The 21,333-nt window shown below is 41.0% G+C and overlaps 1 protein-coding gene across 1 annotated transcript in view; it reads right to left on the bottom strand.

The window, feature by feature from the left end:
• The window catches only part of LOC105981809 (chromosome unknown open reading frame, human C16orf52), a 39,761-nt gene extending 34,173 nt beyond the window's left edge, over window positions 1–5,588 (bottom strand). The window contains exon 1 of the mRNA XM_013011156.1: window positions 5,492–5,588. Coding sequence (XP_012866610.1) covers window positions 5,492–5,588 — 97 coding nt within the window. The remainder of the gene's footprint in view (window positions 1–5,491) is intronic.
• Window positions 5,589–21,333: the final 15,745 nt, after the last annotated feature.

Raw genomic sequence — 21,333 nt, 5'->3', positions numbered from 1 at the left:
AAAAAAAAGCGCAACAGAGTTTTGAGAAATGCATATGGCCATCTCAATCATGATTCAGAGTATGTTCACCACAACAGAGGTTTCCATGGGGCTGGGAATGTAGCTTAGTGGTAGAATGCTTGCCTAGCATGCATGAGCCATGGGTTTGATTCCTCAGTACCACATACACAGAAAAAGCCAGGAGTGGTGCTATGGCTCAAGTGGTAGAGTGCTAGCAAAAGAAGCTCAGAGACAGTGCCCAGGCCCTGAGTTCAGCCCCAGGACTGGCAAACAACAACAGAGGTTTCCACGAAGTCGTTTGCAGCCAGTCCCCTCCCCTAGGTTCCCAAGACATAGTTCCCAAGGTATGCCTACTCTGCCTATTTTGGAATTTCATGTAGTTCACTATTATGAATCAGACTGCTATAGACATTTGCATATTGATCTTTAAAGAACTGTTTTCATCTTTCCTGTGTTAATATAGAGTGAAAATGCTTGCATGTGTATGTGTGTATGAATGTATATGTCTAAATTTTAAGAAACTACAAATTTTAGTTTGATACATTCTAATATATACGTACATATAGTATATTCTAATACATTCATTTTGATGTATTCTAATATATTCAGTTTATATGTAAACTGTTTTTCATCTATTCCTGTTAGCAAAATATGACAATTCCAGCTGTTCCTCATACTCATCAACCCTGAATAATACCAGACTTTTTAGTTTTAGCAACCATAAAATTGTACAGGTGCACAGAGGTCTCTTATTGTGATTGTGTGTCTCCCTAGTGTCTAATCACGTAGAATTATGTTCATGTATATGTCATCTTTGGCCTATTCAAATTCTTTGCCTACTTAAAACGCGTCATATTAGTGAGTTTAGAAGTTCTTTCTTTACAAATTCTGAATAGAAGTCTATCATTTGAAATGTTTTACAAATGTTTAATATAAATTGAAATTAAGTTAAAAGTCTTACATTTAAATTTTCTTAATATTCTTTTGGGTCCTGTCGTGGGGCCTGAACTCTGGGCCTGGACGCTGTCCCTCAGCTCTTCAGCTCAAGGCTAGAGCTCTACCACTTGAGCCACAGCGCCACTTCCGTTTTTTTTTCTTTTCTTTCTGCTTATGTGGTGCTGAGGAATCGAACCCAGGGCCTCAGGCATGCAAGGCAAGTGCTCTACCACTGAGCCACCTTCCCAGCCCCTTAATATTCTTTTGGAAGGGCAAATGGCTTAAATTGTAATTAAATGTCTAACTTATCCTCTTTTCTTTTAAAGAGCTGAGGGATCCAACCCAAGGCCTACAGCATGCTAGGCAAGTGCTAGGCTGTACCCCAGCCCCAACTGGTCTGTTTCTTATCATCTGTCCTAGTGGCAAAGAAGGCAATCCCTACCATCCTAATTAAAACAGAAACTCTGGCAATCAGAGATGACACCAGACAGAGCACTTGAGTAAGAAACACTAATTAATTCCAAAGCTATCTATAAGAAATGACACATGGCTCAAGCCTCCTTCTTATGTCTGCACAGATGTAACTCTATCCTCTCAGCCACTTATAGGATAAAATTGTAGTAGGAATACTTCTTCCTACCAGTTCTTCTCATTGCTTACCCATATACTTAGAAAATATCAGTCACATTACCTTTAATAGGTCAATTATAGTTTATTCATCTTTGAATAAATAATAGCTGGAATAAATAAGTAAACAAACAAATAGATGACAATGGATCTGGCAAGACGGAAAGGGTTCCACTATTACTATAAAGTTTCAGTTAAAATAACCAAGGTTATTATGAGAAACAATTCTTATAAAACTGAAGTGTTACTAATAAAAATTATACAGAACATTTGTCCTCAACAAGTTCAAGTCTGTTTTTCCAACCGGCCTTTCTCTTCTCACTGCATTTCTTTCTAGAACATGTGAATTCAGTTCATCAATTTCAATGTTGCCTAGATAAGCCAATGGCTTCCAAACTTAGGTTTTGCTAAGAAATCCCTTTTAAGGTCTTAGTGTGATTACTGTTTACTTAATATTGCTATTTAGATGTCTTTCAAGCAACTTCAAGCCTAAGGAACACTTTCCTTCAGGAATCCTCAATGTTCACTGTTCGTTCAGCCCCCTAGGCAAATTGTTTATAATGCTTCTCTCCAAACTCCCAGAGCTTCTCACCCCCAAATCACTGGCAAGCAGAATCTACCCTTAGACAAGTCTATCCTCATCCCTCGATCTCCATCTCCAATACCCCAGTACATGTCAATGTCAATTCTCAACACTGAATTCTTTTTTTGGGAGGGTGGGGTGGGGTGGGTGGGTCATGGGTCTGAATTCTGGGCCTGGGCGCTGTCCCTCAGCTCTTTAGCTCAAGGCTAGTGCTCTACCACTTGAGCCACAGCACCACTTCTGGCTTTTTCTGCTTATGTGGTGCTGAGGAATTGAACCCAGGGCCTCATGCATGTGAGACAAGCACTCTACCACTGAGCCACCTTCCCAGCCCACAACACTGAATTCTTAACCCTCCCATTCTTTCTTCTGCATACACTGGGTTAATTTTTTAAATGTATGGTTTTTGTCATGGTGCCTTAAATCCTCTAATGGCTTCCTGGAACTCAGTAAAAAGTCCCAAATCTCTATCAAAGCCTATCAGGTCCCATGCGCCTGTTTTATCAGCATAAATCTCATCTCCCCCACCTCCCTCATTTGCTCTTCCATGTCCCCTTGTTTTTCTTTAGTCCCCAAACATACCACTCTTTCCCTCTTCAAGGCCTTACACTGTACTCTTATTCCACAGCACCAGTCTCTGTTTAATAATGCCTTCCTTTCCTTTGGCTCCTTTTCTTCCTTCCTTCATTTCTTCTAGCTGGCCTGAACCTCATGATCTCAACCTACAAGGATGAGGATAATAGGTATATGCCACCATGCTGGGCTTCCCTTCATTCTTAAGGAAAACTTCCCCAGTACTTTCTTTTCATTATAGGCTCCTATCAAATTGTGCCTCTCCTTTTACACTTATATTAGCACTTACATTTCCCCAATTTTTATTTATTGTTTGTCTGCTAGATTATAAACTCAGAGTATGGTGAGCACTTATTTAGTTACCCATGTACTCATTTACTAATATACTACTGCCTACTACAGTGTCCAACATACAGTAGAATCTCAGTAAGTGTTGGCTATTGAATGACAGTCTGTTCTGTGTAATTGTTGTACTTATTAGTTGAGAGCCCACATGCTATAACTAGAACATGCACCCTAAAATTCATAGTAGAAACTTAATCCTCATTTCAACACTCAGAAGGCAAGGCCTAATGAGTGGTGTTCAGATAGCAGTAGCTATACCCTCATAAATGGATGAGTGCCCTGATAAAAAAGAGTCGTAAGATATGTAACTGAAACCCCTATGTCTATCACCTTTATAAAAACAGTAAGAAATTTAAATAATTTAAAAAAATATGGCCAGGTGCGGGTGGTTCACGCCTATAATCCTAGATACTCAGGAGGCTGAGATCTGAGGATCATGGTTCAAAGCCAGCCTGGGCAGGAAACTCCATGAGACTCTTATCTCCAATAAACCACCAGAAAACCGGAAGCAGTGCTGTGGCTCAGGTGGTAGAGCACTTGCCTTGAGCTGAAGAGCTGAGGGACAGCACTGAGGCCCAGAGTTCAATCCCCATGACTGACCAAAAAAAAAAAGCAGGATCTGGTCAGCCGAGATTCTGTACTCCAGTAAAAATTAATTAACTAATTAATTAAATAAGAAATTTACTCTTAACTGGGCGCCGGTGGCTCACGCCTGTAATCCTAGCTAATCAGGAGGCTGAGATCTGAGGATCACGGTTCAAAGCCAGCCCGAGCAGGAAAGACCGTGAGACTCCATAAACCACTGGAAAACCGGAAGTGGCACTGCAGCTCAAGTGGTAGAGCACTCACCTTGAGCTGAAGAGCTGAGGGACAGCGCTCAGGCCGAGTTCAAGCCCCATGACCGACAAAAAAATAAAAGAGTCTTATGGACTTTCCAGCCCGGGCTGGCTTTGAACCGTGATCCTCAGATCTCAGCCTCCTGAGTAGTTAGGATTACAGGTGTGAGCCACCGGTGGCCAGCTGATACTGATTCTTTTTTTTTTTTTTAATTTGTTTTTTTGGGTCTGGTCATGAGACCTGAACTCTGGGCCTGGGCACTGTCCCTCAGCTCTTCAGCTCAAGGCTAGAGCTCTACCACTTGAGCCATAGCACCACTTCCAGCTTTTTTTCTTTTTGCTTATGTGGTGCTGGGGAATCGAACCCAGGGCCTCAGGCATGCAAGGCAAGCCCTCTACCACTGAGTCACCTTCCCAGCCCTGAGACTGATTCTTTCTAAATACCTGCTCTCCAGGATCTCAACTTTGGAACTTCCTGGTCACCATAACCATGAGAAATAAAACTTGTTCTTTATAAACACCCAGTCTCATGTTTTGTTATAGCAACGCAAAACAAATAAAAGCACACATTTTGTCACATTTTGCTCTCTCTAAAATAAAAGACCAATTAGGAAACATTATTTTTCATTTTAAGAAAATCATTTAAATCATTTAGACAGATGCATCTTGGAGTTATAGACACTAAGTAAATAAGGTGTGTGGGGGGGGGGGGCTGGGAAGGTGGCTCAGTGGTAGAGCGCTTGCCTTGCATGCATGAGAGCCTGGGTTCGATTCCCCAGCACCACATAAGCAAAAATAAAAAGAAAGCTGGAAGTGATGCTGTGGCTCAAATGGTAGAGTGCTAGCCTTGAGCTGAAGAGCTGAGGGACAGCGCCCAGGCCCAGACTTCAGGTCTCATGACCGGACCCAAAAATAAAAAAATAAAGTATGTGGGGGGGGGCAGGGTGTTCTGAGACTTGAATTCAGGGCCTGGTTCTGTCTCTGAGCTTTTGTGCTCAGGGTAATGCTTTACCATTTGAGCCACAATTCTACTTTCAGCTTTTTGCTGGTTAACTGTAGATAACAGTCTCACAGACTTTCTTGCCCAGGTTGGCTTTGAACCTCCTGAGTAGCTAGGATTTATAGACATGAATCACTGGTGCCTCACAATAAGTAACTTTTGAGATGAAGGAAAACTGAAAATAATGAAGTAGAAAATATCAATTTTAATAAGATGGTAAAACAAGTAACATTTTAGGGACATATCCAAATAATCATGAGTCTTGAGAATGCTCTCATCTACTTCATAGACTAACACTGTACCTAGAACAGGATCAAAAGAACATCTTAAACATGGCTAGCCAAGCTTTATCTGAGTCTTGGAGAATATGCTGGTTCCTAATGAGCTATGTTGGCTTCTGGGACAACGAAACACAAGCATAGGCATTTACTGAATTTAAAAGGAGAAGAATTTACTGTGATGGGAGAGGTAGTCTAGGAACAAATTCAAAACAGGAACAGAACCTCTACCATCATCACAGAAAAAGCGAATCTAAAAAAAAAGCACCTGCTCTAGACAGGTGCTGCAACCCTCTCCCATAGCAGAACATACCCCTGAGGTTTGGAGGAAGCTGTACAGCCACATTTAGCCTAGAGAAGCAGCGGTGGCCATGCGCTGAGGGTAACAGGGTATCTTGGCAGCACTGCATGGTGCCACACTCATGCAGGCTGACCAGGTTTGCCCTCCCTCAACAACTGAAATGAAGGCAAGCCTTGAGGAGGAGACTAGAGTCTTAAGAAAGAGAATTCATGAGTCAGCTAAATACAAGCCACATTTGTACATTCCAATCATTTATACCAGTGATAAAAAAAAACAACAAAACAGAGCAGATGAAGCTGGGTGCTAGTGGCTCATGGCTGTAATCCTAGCTACTAAGGAGGTTGAGATCTGAGGATCACAATCAAAAGCCAGCCTGAGCAGGAAAGTCCATGACTCTTTTTTTTTTTTTTTTGGTTGTGGGGCCTAAACTCCACTTCCAGCTTTTTCTGCTTAGGTGGTGCTGAGGAATCAAACCCAGGGCCTCATGTATGCAAGGCGAGCATTCTACCACTGAGCCACCCTTCCCAGCCCCCAGGAGACTCTTATCTCCAATTAACCACCAGACAACTGGAAGTGGTGCTGTGGCTCAAGTGGTAGAGTGCTCATTTTGAGCTGAAGAGCTGAGGGCCAGGGCACAGGCCCAGAGTTCAAGCCCCATGACTGACAAGACAAAAAAAAAAAAAAGAAAAGAAAGAGAGCACGCTACCCCATTTTTATGAAACAGGATGTGTTGAACACTTAAGTGCCTTTGACAGGTTTACATACTTTTAATTAAGTAGTAAGACTCAAATTATTCTCTTCAAAATGTTGGGGAAAATATAGTTTTGAGGAAAAAAAGAAAGTTATTCAATTAGCCCTCTCTCTAAATATCCCAAAGAGGGGGTACAAAGGTAGGTTTTGTTTCCTCCTATGTAAAGGGCCTGAATAAATGTCTTGGTGAGAACTATTTATATATACAAATTATCTTTCCCAATACAAATATAGGTACCATTTACTAAGAGTTAAAATACAAAGAAAATTAAGGAAAGGATTTTTTTTCCCCAACAAAACAAAATATCTGAACAAAACTTGAGCTGGTCCTCGTAAGACACAAAAGCAGGAAGGCACGTGAGGCCTTGGAAGAGGGCGAGGAGCACAGCATTAATTCTGTGCTGAGTATATTCAATCACACTCCATGTAACTTTCCAGAAAAGCTGGCACTCAAGGTGAAAGGCCCCGTCAACAAAAGTGTGTCCTCCTTTCATTTCCTATGTGTTACTGAGGTTAGAAATGATACTGAAATTTCTGCAGGCATCTTTCATAAATGATAAATGACTTCCATGTACATATGTTTGAACTAAAATTGAATAAGTACTGTATATATATATATATATTTTTTTTTTTTGAAAGGACTGAACGTCGGTGGCTCATACCTGTAATCCAACTACTCAGAAGACCGAGATCTGACGATCTGGTGAATCCAGCCTGGGGCAGGAAAGTCCATGAGACTTTTTTTTTTTTGCCAGTGCTGGGGCTTGAACCCAGGGACTGGGTGCCGTCCCTGAGCCTCTCTGTGCTCAAGGCTGGTGCCCTACCATTTGAGCCACAGAGTGACTTCTGGCTTTTTTTTTTTGGAGTAGTTTATTGGAGATGAGTCTCATAGACTTTTCTGCTGGGGCTAGCTTTGAACTGTGATCCTCAGATCTCAGGCTCCTGAATAGCTAGAATTATAAGCATGAGCCACCAGCATCTGGCTCCATGAGACTCTTATCTCCAATTTAGCCACCAAAAAGCCAGAAGTAGAATTATGACTCACTCATTTCCAATTTACCACCAAAAACCTAGAAATGGAACTGTAGCTTAAGTGGTAGTAGTGCTTTGAGTGAAAAAGCTCAAGCCCAGAGTTCAAGCCCCAATACTGGCACAGACAAAAAATTAAAAAGATACAAAGAATATATACTGTAATGTAGTAAGTAAATTTTTTTTTTGGCTGGTTGCAGGGCTTGAACTCAGGGCCTGGGTGCTATCCCTGAGCTCTTTTGCTCGAGTGCTCTACTACTTTGAGCCATAGTACTTCTGGTTTTCTGGTGGTTGACTGGAGATGAATCTCACGGTGGCTTTTCAGAGGGGACTGGCTTGGAACCTCGATGCTCAGATCTCAGCTGCCTGAGTAGCTAAGATTAGTCACCAGCGCCCAGCAGTAAATTTCTTTTCAACCACTGGCCCAACCATCCTGCTCCTTTACCTTAAGGCAACAACTAGTTCCTTGCGTATCATTTTTCTCTTATTAATGTGTTCAGATTTGTTATGATATTACCATGCTTTTCTATATGTACCTTCTTACAAATACAAGTATTTGATAATATACACACCATTAGTCATTCTTACTCCCCTGTCCCCCTTTTAAAGTTCTTTTTTTTTGGGGGGGGGGGTTCGGTCATGGGGCCTGAACTCTGGGCCTGAGCGCTGTCCCTCAGCTCTTCAGCTCAAGGCCAGCGCTCTACCACTTGAGCCACAGAGCCACTTCTGGCTTTTTTCTTTTTGCTTATGTGGTGCTGAGGAATCGAACCCAGGGCCTCACGCATGCAAGGCAAGCGCTCTACCACTGAGCCAACTTCCCAGACCCCTTTTAAAGTTCTTTACAGACATTCTCCCACTGCCCTTCTCCCTCCTCCTCCAGTCCCCTTTTCACATTCATACCTTCTACTTCGTGTGTTGGTGTATGCACACGCGCAAGCACCTGTCCTGGAACTTGACCTCAGGTCCTGGGGTCTGTCCCTGTGTTCTACCACTTGAGCCACAGCTCTGCTTCCATCTTTGTTGGTAGTTTGGTGGAAACAAAAGTTTTATCGACTCTTGCTGGGCTGGCTTCACACTGTGATCCTTAGATCTTAGATTCCTGATTAGTGATGAGCCTGGCTGGGCTTTTCCTTTCACCATCACAATTCCTCTCAGATACAGAATCTTCATCTTATGTATCTTTACCCAGTCACTCTAATATCTTGTTTTTTTTTTATAGAACTGGGGATGGGGCAATACTCTATCACTAAGGTAACATTTTATAATAATGCTGCACATGTTGCTTTATTTTAATTTAATTTTATTGTCAAGGTGATCTCACACCTTGCTTTATAAAACTTTTTTTCTTTCTTTTTTTTTTGTCAGTCATGAGGCCTGAACTCTGGGCCTGGACACTGTTCCTCAGCTCTTCAGCTCAAGGCTAGCGCTCTACCACTTGAGCCATACCACCACTTCAGACTTTTTCTGCTTATGTGGTGCTGAGGAATCAAACCCAGGGCCTCATGCATGCAAGGCAAGCGCTCTACCACTGAGCCACCTTTCCAGCCTTTTTTTTTTCTTTTTTGTTTGTGCCAGTGCTGGGGCTTGAACTTTGTGCCTGGGTGCTGTCCCTGAGCTTTGTGCTCAAGGCTAGCACTCTACCACTTGAGCCACAGCTTCATCTCTGGCTTTTTGGTTGTTTATTGGAGTTAAGAGTCTCACAGACTCTTGGTGATCCTCAGAACTCAGCCTTCTAAGTAGCTAGGATTATAGGCGTGAGCCACTGATACCTGGTCCCAAACTTCTTTTTAAGTCTTAGTAAATATAAGAGTAGTTACAAATTATACACAAAATGTTTTGAAATTCCATAATGAACATTCAATGTGTGTTAGTGAAATGTGACATAATGAAACATGAAACTGGGAGAAAATATTTATAAATATATACTACTCTACAGCAATTTTTTGTTTTCTTTTTCTGGTACTAGGATATTGAACACAGAACCTTTTGTTTTACTTGGCTTTCTTGCTCAGCTAGTGCTCTACCATTTATACTATACCTCCAGCCAAGAATTCTGCTGGATGTTTTGGAGATAGAATCTTATATGCTTTTCTGCCCAGACTAGCTTTGAACTGTAGTCCTCCATATCTCAGCCTCTTGAGTAGCTGGGATTACAGGAGGCCAAAGAGAAATAGAAGAAAAGATCACAGAAGAAGATTGAATACCCCCCCCACACACTTTGTTTTTCAGTACTGGAATCTGAATTCAAAGCTTTGCACTCAAGGCAGCACTTTACCACTTGAGCTACATCCCAAGTCTTTTCTCACTTTGATTATTCGTTAGATAAGGTCTCACAGGGGGCTGGGAAGGTGGCTCAGCGGTAGAGTGCTTGCCTTGTATGCATGAAGCCCTGGGTTCGATTCCTCAGCACCACATAAGCAAAAAGAAAAAAGCCGGAAGTGGCGCTGTGGCTCAAGTGGTAGAGCGCTCGCTCGCCTTGAGCCGAAGAGCTGAGGGACAGCACCCAGGCCCAGAGTTCAGGCCCCACGACCGGACCCAAAAACAAACAATTAAAAAAAAAAAAAGATAAGGTCTCACAGTTTTGACCACAGCCAACCTTGGCCTTGGACTCCTCTCAATCTTTACCTTCCTGCTCCTGCTTCCCAAGTTATCTGGGATTACAAAAAAATATCACCATGCCCAGCTTGAGTTGTTGAGATGAGGTCTTGCTAAATTTTTGTTCGGGCTGATTTTTTTTTTAACACATTCCTCCTACCAATGCCTTCTGTGTTACTGAGACTAAAGATTAGTACCAACATAACTGGCAAAACTTCTATTTTATAGCTGGGTGCTGATGGCTTATGCCTGTAACTCAAGAGGCTGAGATCTGAGGATCACCATTCAAAGCCAGTCTGGGCAAGAAAGTCCATGAGGCTTTTATCTCCAATTGACCACCAAACTGCCAGGATTGGAGGAGCTGTGGCTCAAGTTATAGAAAGGTAGCTTTGAACTTAAAAGCTCAGGGACAATGTCTCGGCCCTGAGTGCAAGCCCCAGGAGAGCACAAACAAAGCAAAACAAAACCATTGTCTTTTATTAAACTCCCAATGTTGCATTTCTAATTGTTCTAGGCAGTAAGCTGTTTCCAGTCAGACATGACTAATTAATCAATAGTGCTACTGTTATTTTATTTCGCACACAAAAATTAATTGGCTAGACTACTTCCTATTCAGTATAGCATGATGTAACAAGGAGTGTGACTTGTTTGACTTGGAGGTCCCCAACTTCTGTGTTATATGCCCCTCTGTGCTTTATGACCATAGGCAAGGTAGGCGTTGCTTAAGAAACTCCATTCTCAGTACTCCTACAAAGTAATAAGAAAATACAAAACAAACTACACTTCCCTTCTCAGAGCTCTAGCTCTGTAGGGAATTTTTTTTTGGGGGGGGGGTCAGTCATGGGGCTTGAACTCTGGGCTTGGACACTGTCCTTTGACTTCTCAGTTCAAAGCAAGCACTCTCTACTGCTTGAGCCACAACTCCACTTCTGGTTTTCTGGCAGGTTAATTGGAAATAAGAGTCTTACAGACTTTCCTGCCTGGGCTGGCTTTGAACCACGATGCTCAAATCTCAGCCTCCTCCGACACTTGACTTCTAAAGGGAAATTTTCTTATTTGTCCACTCATTCCTCATATTCAAATAGGGCTTACACTTCACTGCTCTATTTAAATTGGTCTTTCTGGGATTACTCTTGTTCTCTTAATCTCTAATTTGAAAGGTCTTGTCTAGTTATTTCCTTTAGCCTTCTGAAGCATGCAACTTCTTTCCTTGACTGCACCCTCCTGTGTTCTAGCTGATAGGCTATGGTTTCTGTTTATTGTGAGCTTTCTGTGTGGAAGCTATAAAATCCAAGGCCCCTCCTTTTTCCACAGTCTTAGCCTTATCTGCTTCAATATTCTATTATTACTTTAAACATATGATGCTTCTAAGAAATCATCACCTTCTAATATCCACTTGTTCATCCACTCACTCATCAACATTTACTGCCCACCATTGTATTCCAGGCACTACTTACACATCTTACATATAAGAAGGTATAAAAAAGAGATGAGGGCAGATATTTTCACTGTGACTGTTCCTCCTGTCAGAGCTAGTTTTGAAATTCTCATTGCTTGCCTCATATTGTCTCCTCTTTCACTCTTCTTTGTCATTTTTGTTTTCCTTTCCTTTCCTTCATTCCTTCCTTCCTCTGCAACCATTCCCATCCAGATGTTTCTATTCTAATACTGACATTCTTCTAATAATTTGTTAACTAGTCTTTCTCCTTCCATATTCGATTTCATCTATTCCAAAGATATACACTAATCACATCTTCTCTGTGCTAGGCACTGTGCTCAGCACTGAGAAGCATCAGGATGACAAAGTGATGGTTAAACCATCTCTGCTGCATATATAGCATTTATAGAGCAACAAATGGAACAAATAACTCCGACAAACTTGGTATCTGATCCTTACTGCAGCATAGACAGGTATAAGTTAATATACAAACACAAATGAAGACAAGTAAAATTAAGGAAATCTGAATAACAGTAATATTTGTGGAATATCATCAATGTGAACATCCTGGCTCTCATAGTAGAGTTTTGCAAAAATGTTACCATTGTAGCTAGTACAGAAGTGAGTCTATTCAATTAAATGAACAGTATCTACAAAAACAAAAGCAAACCAAACAGAAAATAAAAAAGAACACAGCTAACACACTTAGAGAAAAACTAAATGTTTCCACCTAAGATTAGAAATGAGACAAAAATTCTCTTGCAAATTCTATTCAACCTAGCACTGAAATTCTAGCCAGAGAAATCAGGCAAGAAAAATAAATATTTTAAAATACAACGAGGGCTAACAGATTTATAAAGATTGCAGGGTTGGTCATTGGTAGTTCATGCCAGTAATCCTAGCTACTCAGGAGACTGAGATCTGAGGATCAATGTTCAAAGTCAGTACAGCAGGAAAGTCCATGAGACAACCAAAAAGTTGCAAGTAGAAGTGTGGCTCAAATGGTTGAGCACCAGCCTTGAGTGAAAAAGCCAAGCAAGTGAACAAGGCTCTGAGTTCAGGCTCCAGTACCTGCACAAAAGCTAACTGCATTACTAAATACACTAGGAATGAGTAATACAAAAGCTAGGTGAGTAATGCATTTGTAACAACAGTTCCTCCAAACACAAAAACAACCCCGGGAAACAAAAAGCATCTAGGCTTATATTTAGCAAAGTAGGAATTTCTGATTTCTAGACAGGCACATAAGGATCTAAAATGTTATCACTCTCAAAAGTCAAATGAAATGGCTCATGCTTGTAAACTCAGCTACTCAGGAGGTGGAGATTGGGAGGACTGTGGTTCAAGGCCGGTCTGTGCAAGAAAAACACCAAAGACAAAAACCAAGGATTCAAGTTGTATATCAGTGGCTCATCCTGTAATCCTAGCCACTTGGAAGGCTGAGATTTAAGGATTGTGGTTCAAAGGCCAACCTAGGCAGGAAAGTCCATGAGACTCTTATTGCCAATTAACCACCAGAAAACTGGAAGTGAATCAAAGTAGTAGAGAACTAATCTTGAGTGAAAAAGCTCAGAGACAGCACCCAGGCCCTGAGTTCAAGCCTCACAACCAACAAAACAACAGTAACAACAACAACAGCAACAAACAAAAAAACCCACAACAAAAAGAACCCAACGATTCTACCTGGAAAATTAACTAAAGAGCAAAAGGGGATAGGGGTATGGTTCAAGTGGTAGAGCACCTGTCTAGCACAAGGCCATGAGTTTAAATCCAAGTACCATAACATAAAACAATTCTCAACCTCAGAACAAGAAAACGGCTTAAAGGGCTGGGAAGGTGGCTAAGTGGTAGAGCACTTGCGTTGCATGCTTGAGGCCCTGGGTTCAATTCCTCAGCACCATATAAGCAGAAAAAAAAAGTCGGAAGTGGCGCTGTGGCTCAAGTGGTAGAGTGCTAGCCTTGAGCTGAAGAGCTGAGGGACAGCACCCAGGCCCAGAGTTCAGACCCACAACTGGACCCCCCAAAAACAAACAAACAAACAAGAAAACTGCTTAATTATCAACTATTCTTAGATCCATCAGAACAGGGGAGAGGTTGCGCGGGTCACAAACCACTGCCTACAAAACTGGCAAGACAAATAAGCAAATACAATACAGCCTAGAGGAGAAACTTCTAGAATCTTTCTGTGGTGGCTCACATATATAATTCCAGTAATTAGGAGGCAGAGGCCAGCCTGAACTATATAGCAAGACTCTGTCACCAAAAAAAAAAAAAAAAACACAGAAGGCAAAATCTTTATGGGATTTATGGCTCAGTGTGGTCAAGTTTAAAAGTTAAAATTCCAAGAGAGGGCTGGCAGATTGGTTCAGGTGGTAGAGCACCTGCCTCGCAAGTGTGAGGCCCTCAGTTCAATCTCTTATATTACAAGAAAAAAATTCCAACAGGGCTGTCCGAGGATGAGGGATATATTTTTTTTAGAGTTTTATCTCTTAAGTGTCCTAACAGGTTCTCGCAATGAAGAGCAAAGAAAAATCTTCTGTCCAGTGAAAGGGGAAAGCAACTGTTTTAAAATAAGCCAGAGGGGCTGGGAAGGTGGCTAAGTGGTAGAGTGCTTGCCTTGCATATATGAGGCCCTGCGTTCGATTCCTCAGCAGAAAAAGCCGGAAGTGGTGCTGTGGCTCAAATGGTAGAGTGCTAGCCTTGAGCTGAAGAGCTGAGGGACAGCGCCCAGGCCCAGAGTTCAGGCCCCTAAACTGACAATAAATAAATAAATAAAAATAATAAATAAAATAAGCCCAGAGCACCCATTCTTGAGTGTGTGTGTGTCTCTGTCTGTCTGTCTGTCTGTCTGTCTCTGTCTGCATGCATGCACACACACGTATTAGGGTGAGTTTGCAGGTACTGGAGCTTGAACTCAGAGCCTTGAACTCTTGTTCAGCTTTTTTGCTTAAAGCTAATGCTCTACCACTTGAGCCATATCTCCAGTCCTGACTTTTTTCTGGTTCATCAGAGGTATGAATTTCATGGACTTTCCTTCCCAGACTGGCTTCAAACCACTATCCTCAGATCTCTGTCTCCTGAGTACTTAGGATTATAGGTGTGAAGCACCAGTGCCTGGCCCAGAGCACCTATTCTAAATAAAAACTGGCTAACAAGAAAACATTTCACTAGGGCCAAACTGAATGTCTAATTCCAGCTTATGTAGCATTCCTCTGTCACCAAAGAGGAGGAAAAAGCATCTGAGAAGCATCTGTCAAAGAAACAGCTCAGGGCACTGGCTTACTACAAGACTGGACCTAATCAGGATAGCAGGGCACTGCCCCTCCTACTATGCCTTCCCATATCAGTAGGGCTCCTGTATAATAGGGGAGACCGAGTGCAGAACTGCAGAGCTCAGACCCTATTTAACAATTCTTAAAACCTCAAAGAAATCAAGGGAGACAAAATCTATACATAGGCATACCATATTCAGATTGTAGAAAATCAAAGATTTGAAGAAACTGGAACCCTTGGACACTGCTGGTGGGAAAGTAAAGTGGGAACAATCTGGCAATGCCTTGCAAGGTTAGACAATTACCATACTACTCAGCAATTTCCCTGCTAGGTATGCATATATACAAGAGAAACAAAATCATACGTCCACACAAATAAATGCTCATAGCAGCATTATTCATAATAGCCACAAAAAGTGGAAACAATCCAAATGTCCATTTGCTGATGAATGAATAAATAAAATGTGGATTTAAGCTATGTAATGGCAACCAAAATGCTATGATGTGGCTACAACTTAAAAACATTATGTTAAGTTAGAAGCCAGTCATAAAAAAAAACACAAAAGATATGATTCAATTTATATGAAGCAGGTAACTTATAAAGAGACAGAAAGTAGTTTAGGCAATTGCTTAGGGCCAGGAAAGTTGGAGGATGGCAGCCAAAGGGCACAGGGTTGATGAAAATGTTCAAAATTTGACCAAATCTAAATTGGTGATGTGAATATATTCTAAAGGCTGTATATTTATTGTATGATATCTAAATTGTATATCACCAAATCTATCTGTAAAAAAAAATTTTTTTTTAAGATGGAAAAGGTAAAGAAAGCTCTTCATGAACCAGACTCTTTTCCAACCCAGCATCCTTGGATGACACTCCTGTTTTTCTGTCAGGTACAAAGAGCTTCCAAGTCCCCTACATAAAATGTCCTTTTCTTAAAAACAAACTGCTGGGCACTGGTAATTCTAGCTACTCAGGAGGCTAAGATCTGAGGACTGCAGCTCTAAACCAGCCTGGGCAGAAAAGTCCTTGAGACTTTTATCTCCAATTAATCACAGAAAGAGACGGAGGTGGCACTGTGGCTCAAGTGATGGAGTGCTAGCCTTGAACAAAAGGAGCTCAGGGACAGTGCCCAGGCGGAGTTCAAGCCCCAGGATTGGCAAAAAAACAAATGAACCTTTGAAGCCTTAAATTTGCTTTTGTTTCTTTCTACCTAGAATATTTCTGTCTCTTCCTTCTTTTATCTTTTTTTCCCCTTCTCTTTCCCTTTTTGTGCTGGTACTGGGGCCTGAATTCAGGGCCTTGGGTGTTATCCTTTAAATTTTTCCACTCAAGGTGGCAATCCACCATGTGAGCCACAATTACACTTCTGGCTTTTTAGTGGTTAAATGGAGATAAGAATGTCATAGATCTTTCTGGCCAGGCTGGCTTTGAACCTCAATCTGTGGATTGCAGCTTCCTGAGTAGATAGGATTACAGGTAGGAGACACTGTTTCCCACTTGGCAGCTTTCCTACATATGTTCTAGATGTTGCCTCAATGTCCCTGGTCTACTTGGCCATTGCTAACCTTGCACAAATGAGTTAGAGGCACATTCAGTGCACTTCCACAGCAGTAAATACCCACAGCTACTTTAGCACACTTGACACAAAATTTAAAGACCTGTATGTCCATGCTGCTCATTAAATCTGGGTCTTATTACATACATGCTTGGAGAAGGCAAACTGTATATACTTTTTCAAGACTGAAATAAACTATTATGAATCAGAATCAGTTTTGTGACCATTTGTCAGCTCCAAAGAATCCTTCAGAAAGAAAAAAAAATCCTTTCCCAAGAAAAGTCACAAAATGCTGGAAATATTTAATTGTAATGATAGAAGCATTGATGCATAATCTGTCTGAAAATAGTCACGAAGCACGGTGTTCAGACACTATGAAGTTTTCAAATGGAAAAATTATGATATGTCTTATTTGGTTAAGTTAGTCAGACATACACATGTTTAACTAACTGGAACAAGTACAGTTTTTGAGTCTTGTCCTGAGTGATGTATGAGGCTCTGATTCCCAGTGACCATCATCTGGAAAAGTCACAAATTACACCAAGAGGACTCTATGGCTCAATCATTCCCTTAGTGCAGAAAACCAGGGTGAATGGGGGTTACTAGTGTAGACTCCATCTGGAGTCTTGAAATAACGTGATGCTCTTGGTCTAGATTTTCTTCAGACTCAAGAATGGACTTCAAATGCTATTTTGCTAGGAAATGCTCAGAGTTTGAGGGGTGGGGTAGGAATGCATGGATTTATGACAGGTACAAGCTGAGAAAAGTCTTTTTAGACTATCATTAATTTTGTGTGATACTTAACAATTTGATGATAATTAAGAAACTTATAGTAGAAGTCCAAATAACTGCTTAAAAATCCTTAAACGAAGCCAGGCGCTGATGGCTCACACCTGTAATCTTAGCTACTCAGGAGGCTGAGATCTGAGGATCACGGTTCAAAGCCAGCCCGGGCAGGAGAGACTGTGAGACTCCTATCTCCAATAAACCACCAGAAAACCGGAAGTGGCGCTGTAGCTCAAGTGGTAGAGTGCTTGCCTTGAGCTGAAGAGCTGAGGAACAGCGCCCAGGCCCAGAGTTCAAGCCCCACAACCGACAAAAAAAAAAAAAAATCCTTAAACGAATGCAACAAATTTTTCTTTTTAGCAGATTTCAGTGTTCTAAGGTCCTAAGTGTTCTAAGGTCAACTGACTGCTAAGTGACATTTTGTAGACAAAATTAATGAAGAAGTAAAGCATTAAAGCTCAGCACAAGTGGCTTACACCTCTAATCCTAGCTACTCAGGAAGCTGAGATCGAGGATCTTGATCCAATGCTAGCTTGGGCAAGAAAGGCCAACAGATTCTTATCTTCAGTTAGCTTCTAAACAGTCAGAAGTAGAGTTGTGGCTCAAGTGGTAGAGTGCTAGCATTAAGCAAAAAAGCTCAGGAATAACACCCAGGCAGAGTTCAAGCCCTAGGAAGGGCAAAATAACAAATATAACTTGTACTTAGTGTTGAGTAATCACCATAAAAGAAAGTTACATTTGTATATGTGAACATATAGTCTTTCCTCTGTATCTCTCAGCTCCACATTCTCAAATCACCCCAGGTTAAAAATATTAAAGGAAACAACTGCACCCATATTGCAAATAAACAAACACACAATGCCAACAACTATGTATATAGCATTCCCACTGTATTAGGTATTGTAACTGAGAGATGACAAAGTAAACAGGATGGCCCTTGTTTTTATAAGCAAATGCTACATGAATTTAATGTAAGCAACTTAAGCATTCATGGATTTGGTATCTGGGTGTGTAAAGTAGGGGTGTGGATCCTGGAACCGATCCTCCAAAGATTCAAACGGATGACTGCCTATGAATATGTGTCTATGTGTTTAATGAGCTGATTGTATGCTGAAATCTTTTGTTTTGTATGCTGAAATCTTGAGGAAAAACCCAGTAGTTTAATTGAAAGTATTTATTAGCTACATATTTAATTCTGAATAAAAAATATTGATGTTTGTTGGAAATGATAGGGCACAACTGTAATCTAGCAGTCAGAAAACAAGATAGGAGAATTTACAGTTCAAGGCCAGCCTAGGCTACATATTAAAACTTAAAAAACAACAATAACAACAAAGGATTAGCTGGGTGCTGGTGGCTCACAACCTGTAATATTAACTACTTAGGAGGCTGAGATCTGAGGATCGAGGTTCAAAGCCAGCCCAGACAAGAAAGTCCATGAGGCTCTTTTCTCTGATTAACCACCAAAAAGCCAGAAGTGGAGTTGTGGCTCAAGTGGTAGAGTGCTAGCCTTGAGCAAAACAGCTCAGGGACAGCTCCCAGGCCCTGAGCTCAAGCCCCAGGACTGGCACAAAACCAGAACAAAAAGCAAACAAATAAAAACAAAAAATTGGGGTTGTAGCTCAGTAATGTGCCTGTCTAGGAGGCATGAGGCCCTGGATTTGGTCCCCAGCACTGAAAAAAAGAAAAAAAAATCTCTTAAAATGGATGGCCACAACCCAGGAAAAGAACTGAAACCAGTAATTTAGAAATACACAAATCTAATGACCTCAAAAAGTATAGATTTTAAAAATGGAAACTGTACCGACATTCTTCCAAAAGTTTATGGTTAACCAGCCTTAATAATGATTATCTCTGTTTTCATCAGGCAACTATCTCCAAAGGATATAGAAATTTCATATTTAGACAGGCGAAGAAGGCTGGAAGCAGGACTCAAATTAGAAATCACGCTAACAGAAGCCAGGCACTGATGGCTCATGCCTATAATCCTAGCTACTCCGGAGACTTCGATCTGAGGATTACTATTCAAAACTAGCCTGGGCAGGAAAGTCCATAAGACTCCTATCTCCAATTAACCATTCCAAAACTGGAAGTGGAGCTGTGGCTCAAAATGCTAGCCTTGAGCAAAAGAGCTCAGGGACAGTTCTGAGTTTAAGCCCCATAACTGACAAGAGAAAAAGAGGAAGGAAGGGAGGGAGGGAGGGAGGAAGCAAGCAAGCAAACACAGGAAAGTAAAACAGATTCAGATATGGAGTGGGTACCAGCAAGAGCTGGGAGGGCTAAAGAAGAGGATGAATTAGGATGCATGTGGTGAATGTAGGTTTTTTGTACGTATGAAAACAGAGCAATGAAACCTGTTAAAATTGTTTTAAGAAAGGGAAGAATAATATAATGAAGTTAATTGAGATACACTGTATACATGTGTAGAAATGTGTGTTACTGGGAAAACACCTTTGTACACGTAACATGCTACATTTAAAAAAAAAAATACAGGGGAAAGCCAGGAGCCAGTGGCTCACGCCTGTGATCCTAGCGACTCAGGAGGCTACGATCTGAGGAACGTGGTTCAAAGCCAGCTCAGGCAGGAAAAGTCTGTGAGACTCCTATCTCCAATAAACCACCAGAAAACTGGAAATGGCGCTATGGCTCAAGTGGTAGAGCACTAGCCTTGAGCTGAAGAGCTGAGGGACAGCATTAAGGCCCAGAGTTCAAGCCCCACAACTGACAAAACAAAAACAAAAAAAACAACCCACCCCAAAACAAGGAACTTGCCTGGAACAGGTGGCTCATGCCTCTAATCCTAGTTACTAAGGAGGCTGACATCTGAAGATCATGGTTCAAAGCCAGCTGGAGCAGGAAAGTCGGTGAGACTCTAATCTCCAATTAACTACCAAAAAGCCAGAAATGTGCTGTGGCTCAAAGTGGTAGAGCACTAGCCTACGCCCTAGGACTGGCACACACAAAAAAAAGGAAATTAAAAACACACACACACTTAAAAAAATCAGTCTTTGTGCCATTAAACTGGAGTAGGTGTTTAGCAGTTTTCTTTCTCACTTCCCAAACAGGATCTCAAGTGTTGTCCTTCTGAAAAATCTAGCTCTGTCCTTATCTCTACTTCACAATCCCAACAGTAAATTAACCACACTCAAGAAATTTTCATTTTCCACTCTTCATTATCTGGTGGAATGGGTGAAAGGAGAAGTAATAGTAGTTGCCAGTGAGTGCTCAGTTGGAGTGCCAACTATGCTATTATAAATGCTCATTTAATTTTCAATTCAATGAGGAAATTGAGAAACAGGCTAAGTAACTAGGTACCAACCAGAGAAAGCTTAAGTTAGGACATGAACCAAGTATCGATGCACAGTTGTGTTTTTTTAGGACTATTTGGCACAAGTTTTTTCCTAAAAGTTGTAAAGATGTCTCTTAAACACTGATTTCCACAGACAAGTGACACATTCCCCACAAATAGCTATTTTATGTTTTAATAATTTTTAATGTTTAGAAACTCCACTGATATCATAAAAAGACCATAATATTACTTTGTAATCATAATCCTGATACAAAGCAGCTTTCCAAATTAATCTGATTGCCAACTTTCTTCCCTTTAAAATAAATTATACTGAAATGCTAGTCAATATCCCCTTCACAATTTCACTGATTATAATATAAAATGACATTTCAAAGCCACACTGTAAAGACTATTCAGGGGTGATTAAAAAATGTATTTCTACTCTGTTCATTCAAAAAGAGTCTTCAAATGATATAATTTGAAAAACGTTGGAGACTTAGTAACAAGCACTTTAAGTAAGACCCAACTGTATCCCTGGAAGTTTATTTCCACTCACCATTTTTTTGTTGTTGCTGTTGATTTCTGGTGTTTAACTGGAGATAAGAGTTTCACAGACTTTCATACCTGGGTTGGCTTGAATCATAATCCTCAGATCTCAGTTTCCTAAGAAACTAAGATTACAGGTGGAAGCTTCCATCCAGCTCTCTAGTCACCATTTTTGCAAAGTAAAATTTCAACTCGCAGCTTGTCCACCAAGTTATTTACATATTTCTTCTTTAATCATCCTCTTTTCAAAGCAGAGAGTTCATTTAGCAACCAGTTATTATATCTTTATTTCACTGCTATTTTTATTAGAAATCAGTTCCCAAGGTAAGACTAGTTTCCACTATCTCTCATGTAAAAAATGCAATCCAAAAATTCCATCTTTTTTTTTTTTTAACTCAGGGCCAGGGCACTGTTCCTGAGCTTTTGTGTTCAAGGCAAGTGCTTCTACCACCTGAGCCACAGCCCTACTTCAGGCGTCTGCTTGTGTTTTGCTGGTTAACTGGAGATAAGAGTCTCATAAGCAGGGTGTGGGTGGCTCATGCCTGTTATCCTAGTTATTCAGGAGGCTGAGATCACAGGACTAATGTTGAAAT

This window comes from Dipodomys ordii, unplaced genomic scaffold (genome assembly GCF_000151885.1).
Source record: "Dipodomys ordii isolate 6190 unplaced genomic scaffold, Dord_2.0 Scaffold14, whole genome shotgun sequence".
Taxonomy (NCBI): Eukaryota; Metazoa; Chordata; class Mammalia; order Rodentia; family Heteromyidae; genus Dipodomys; species Dipodomys ordii.
Note: the sequence above shows the minus strand (reverse complement) of the source record. Positions and strands in the feature narration are given on the sequence as shown.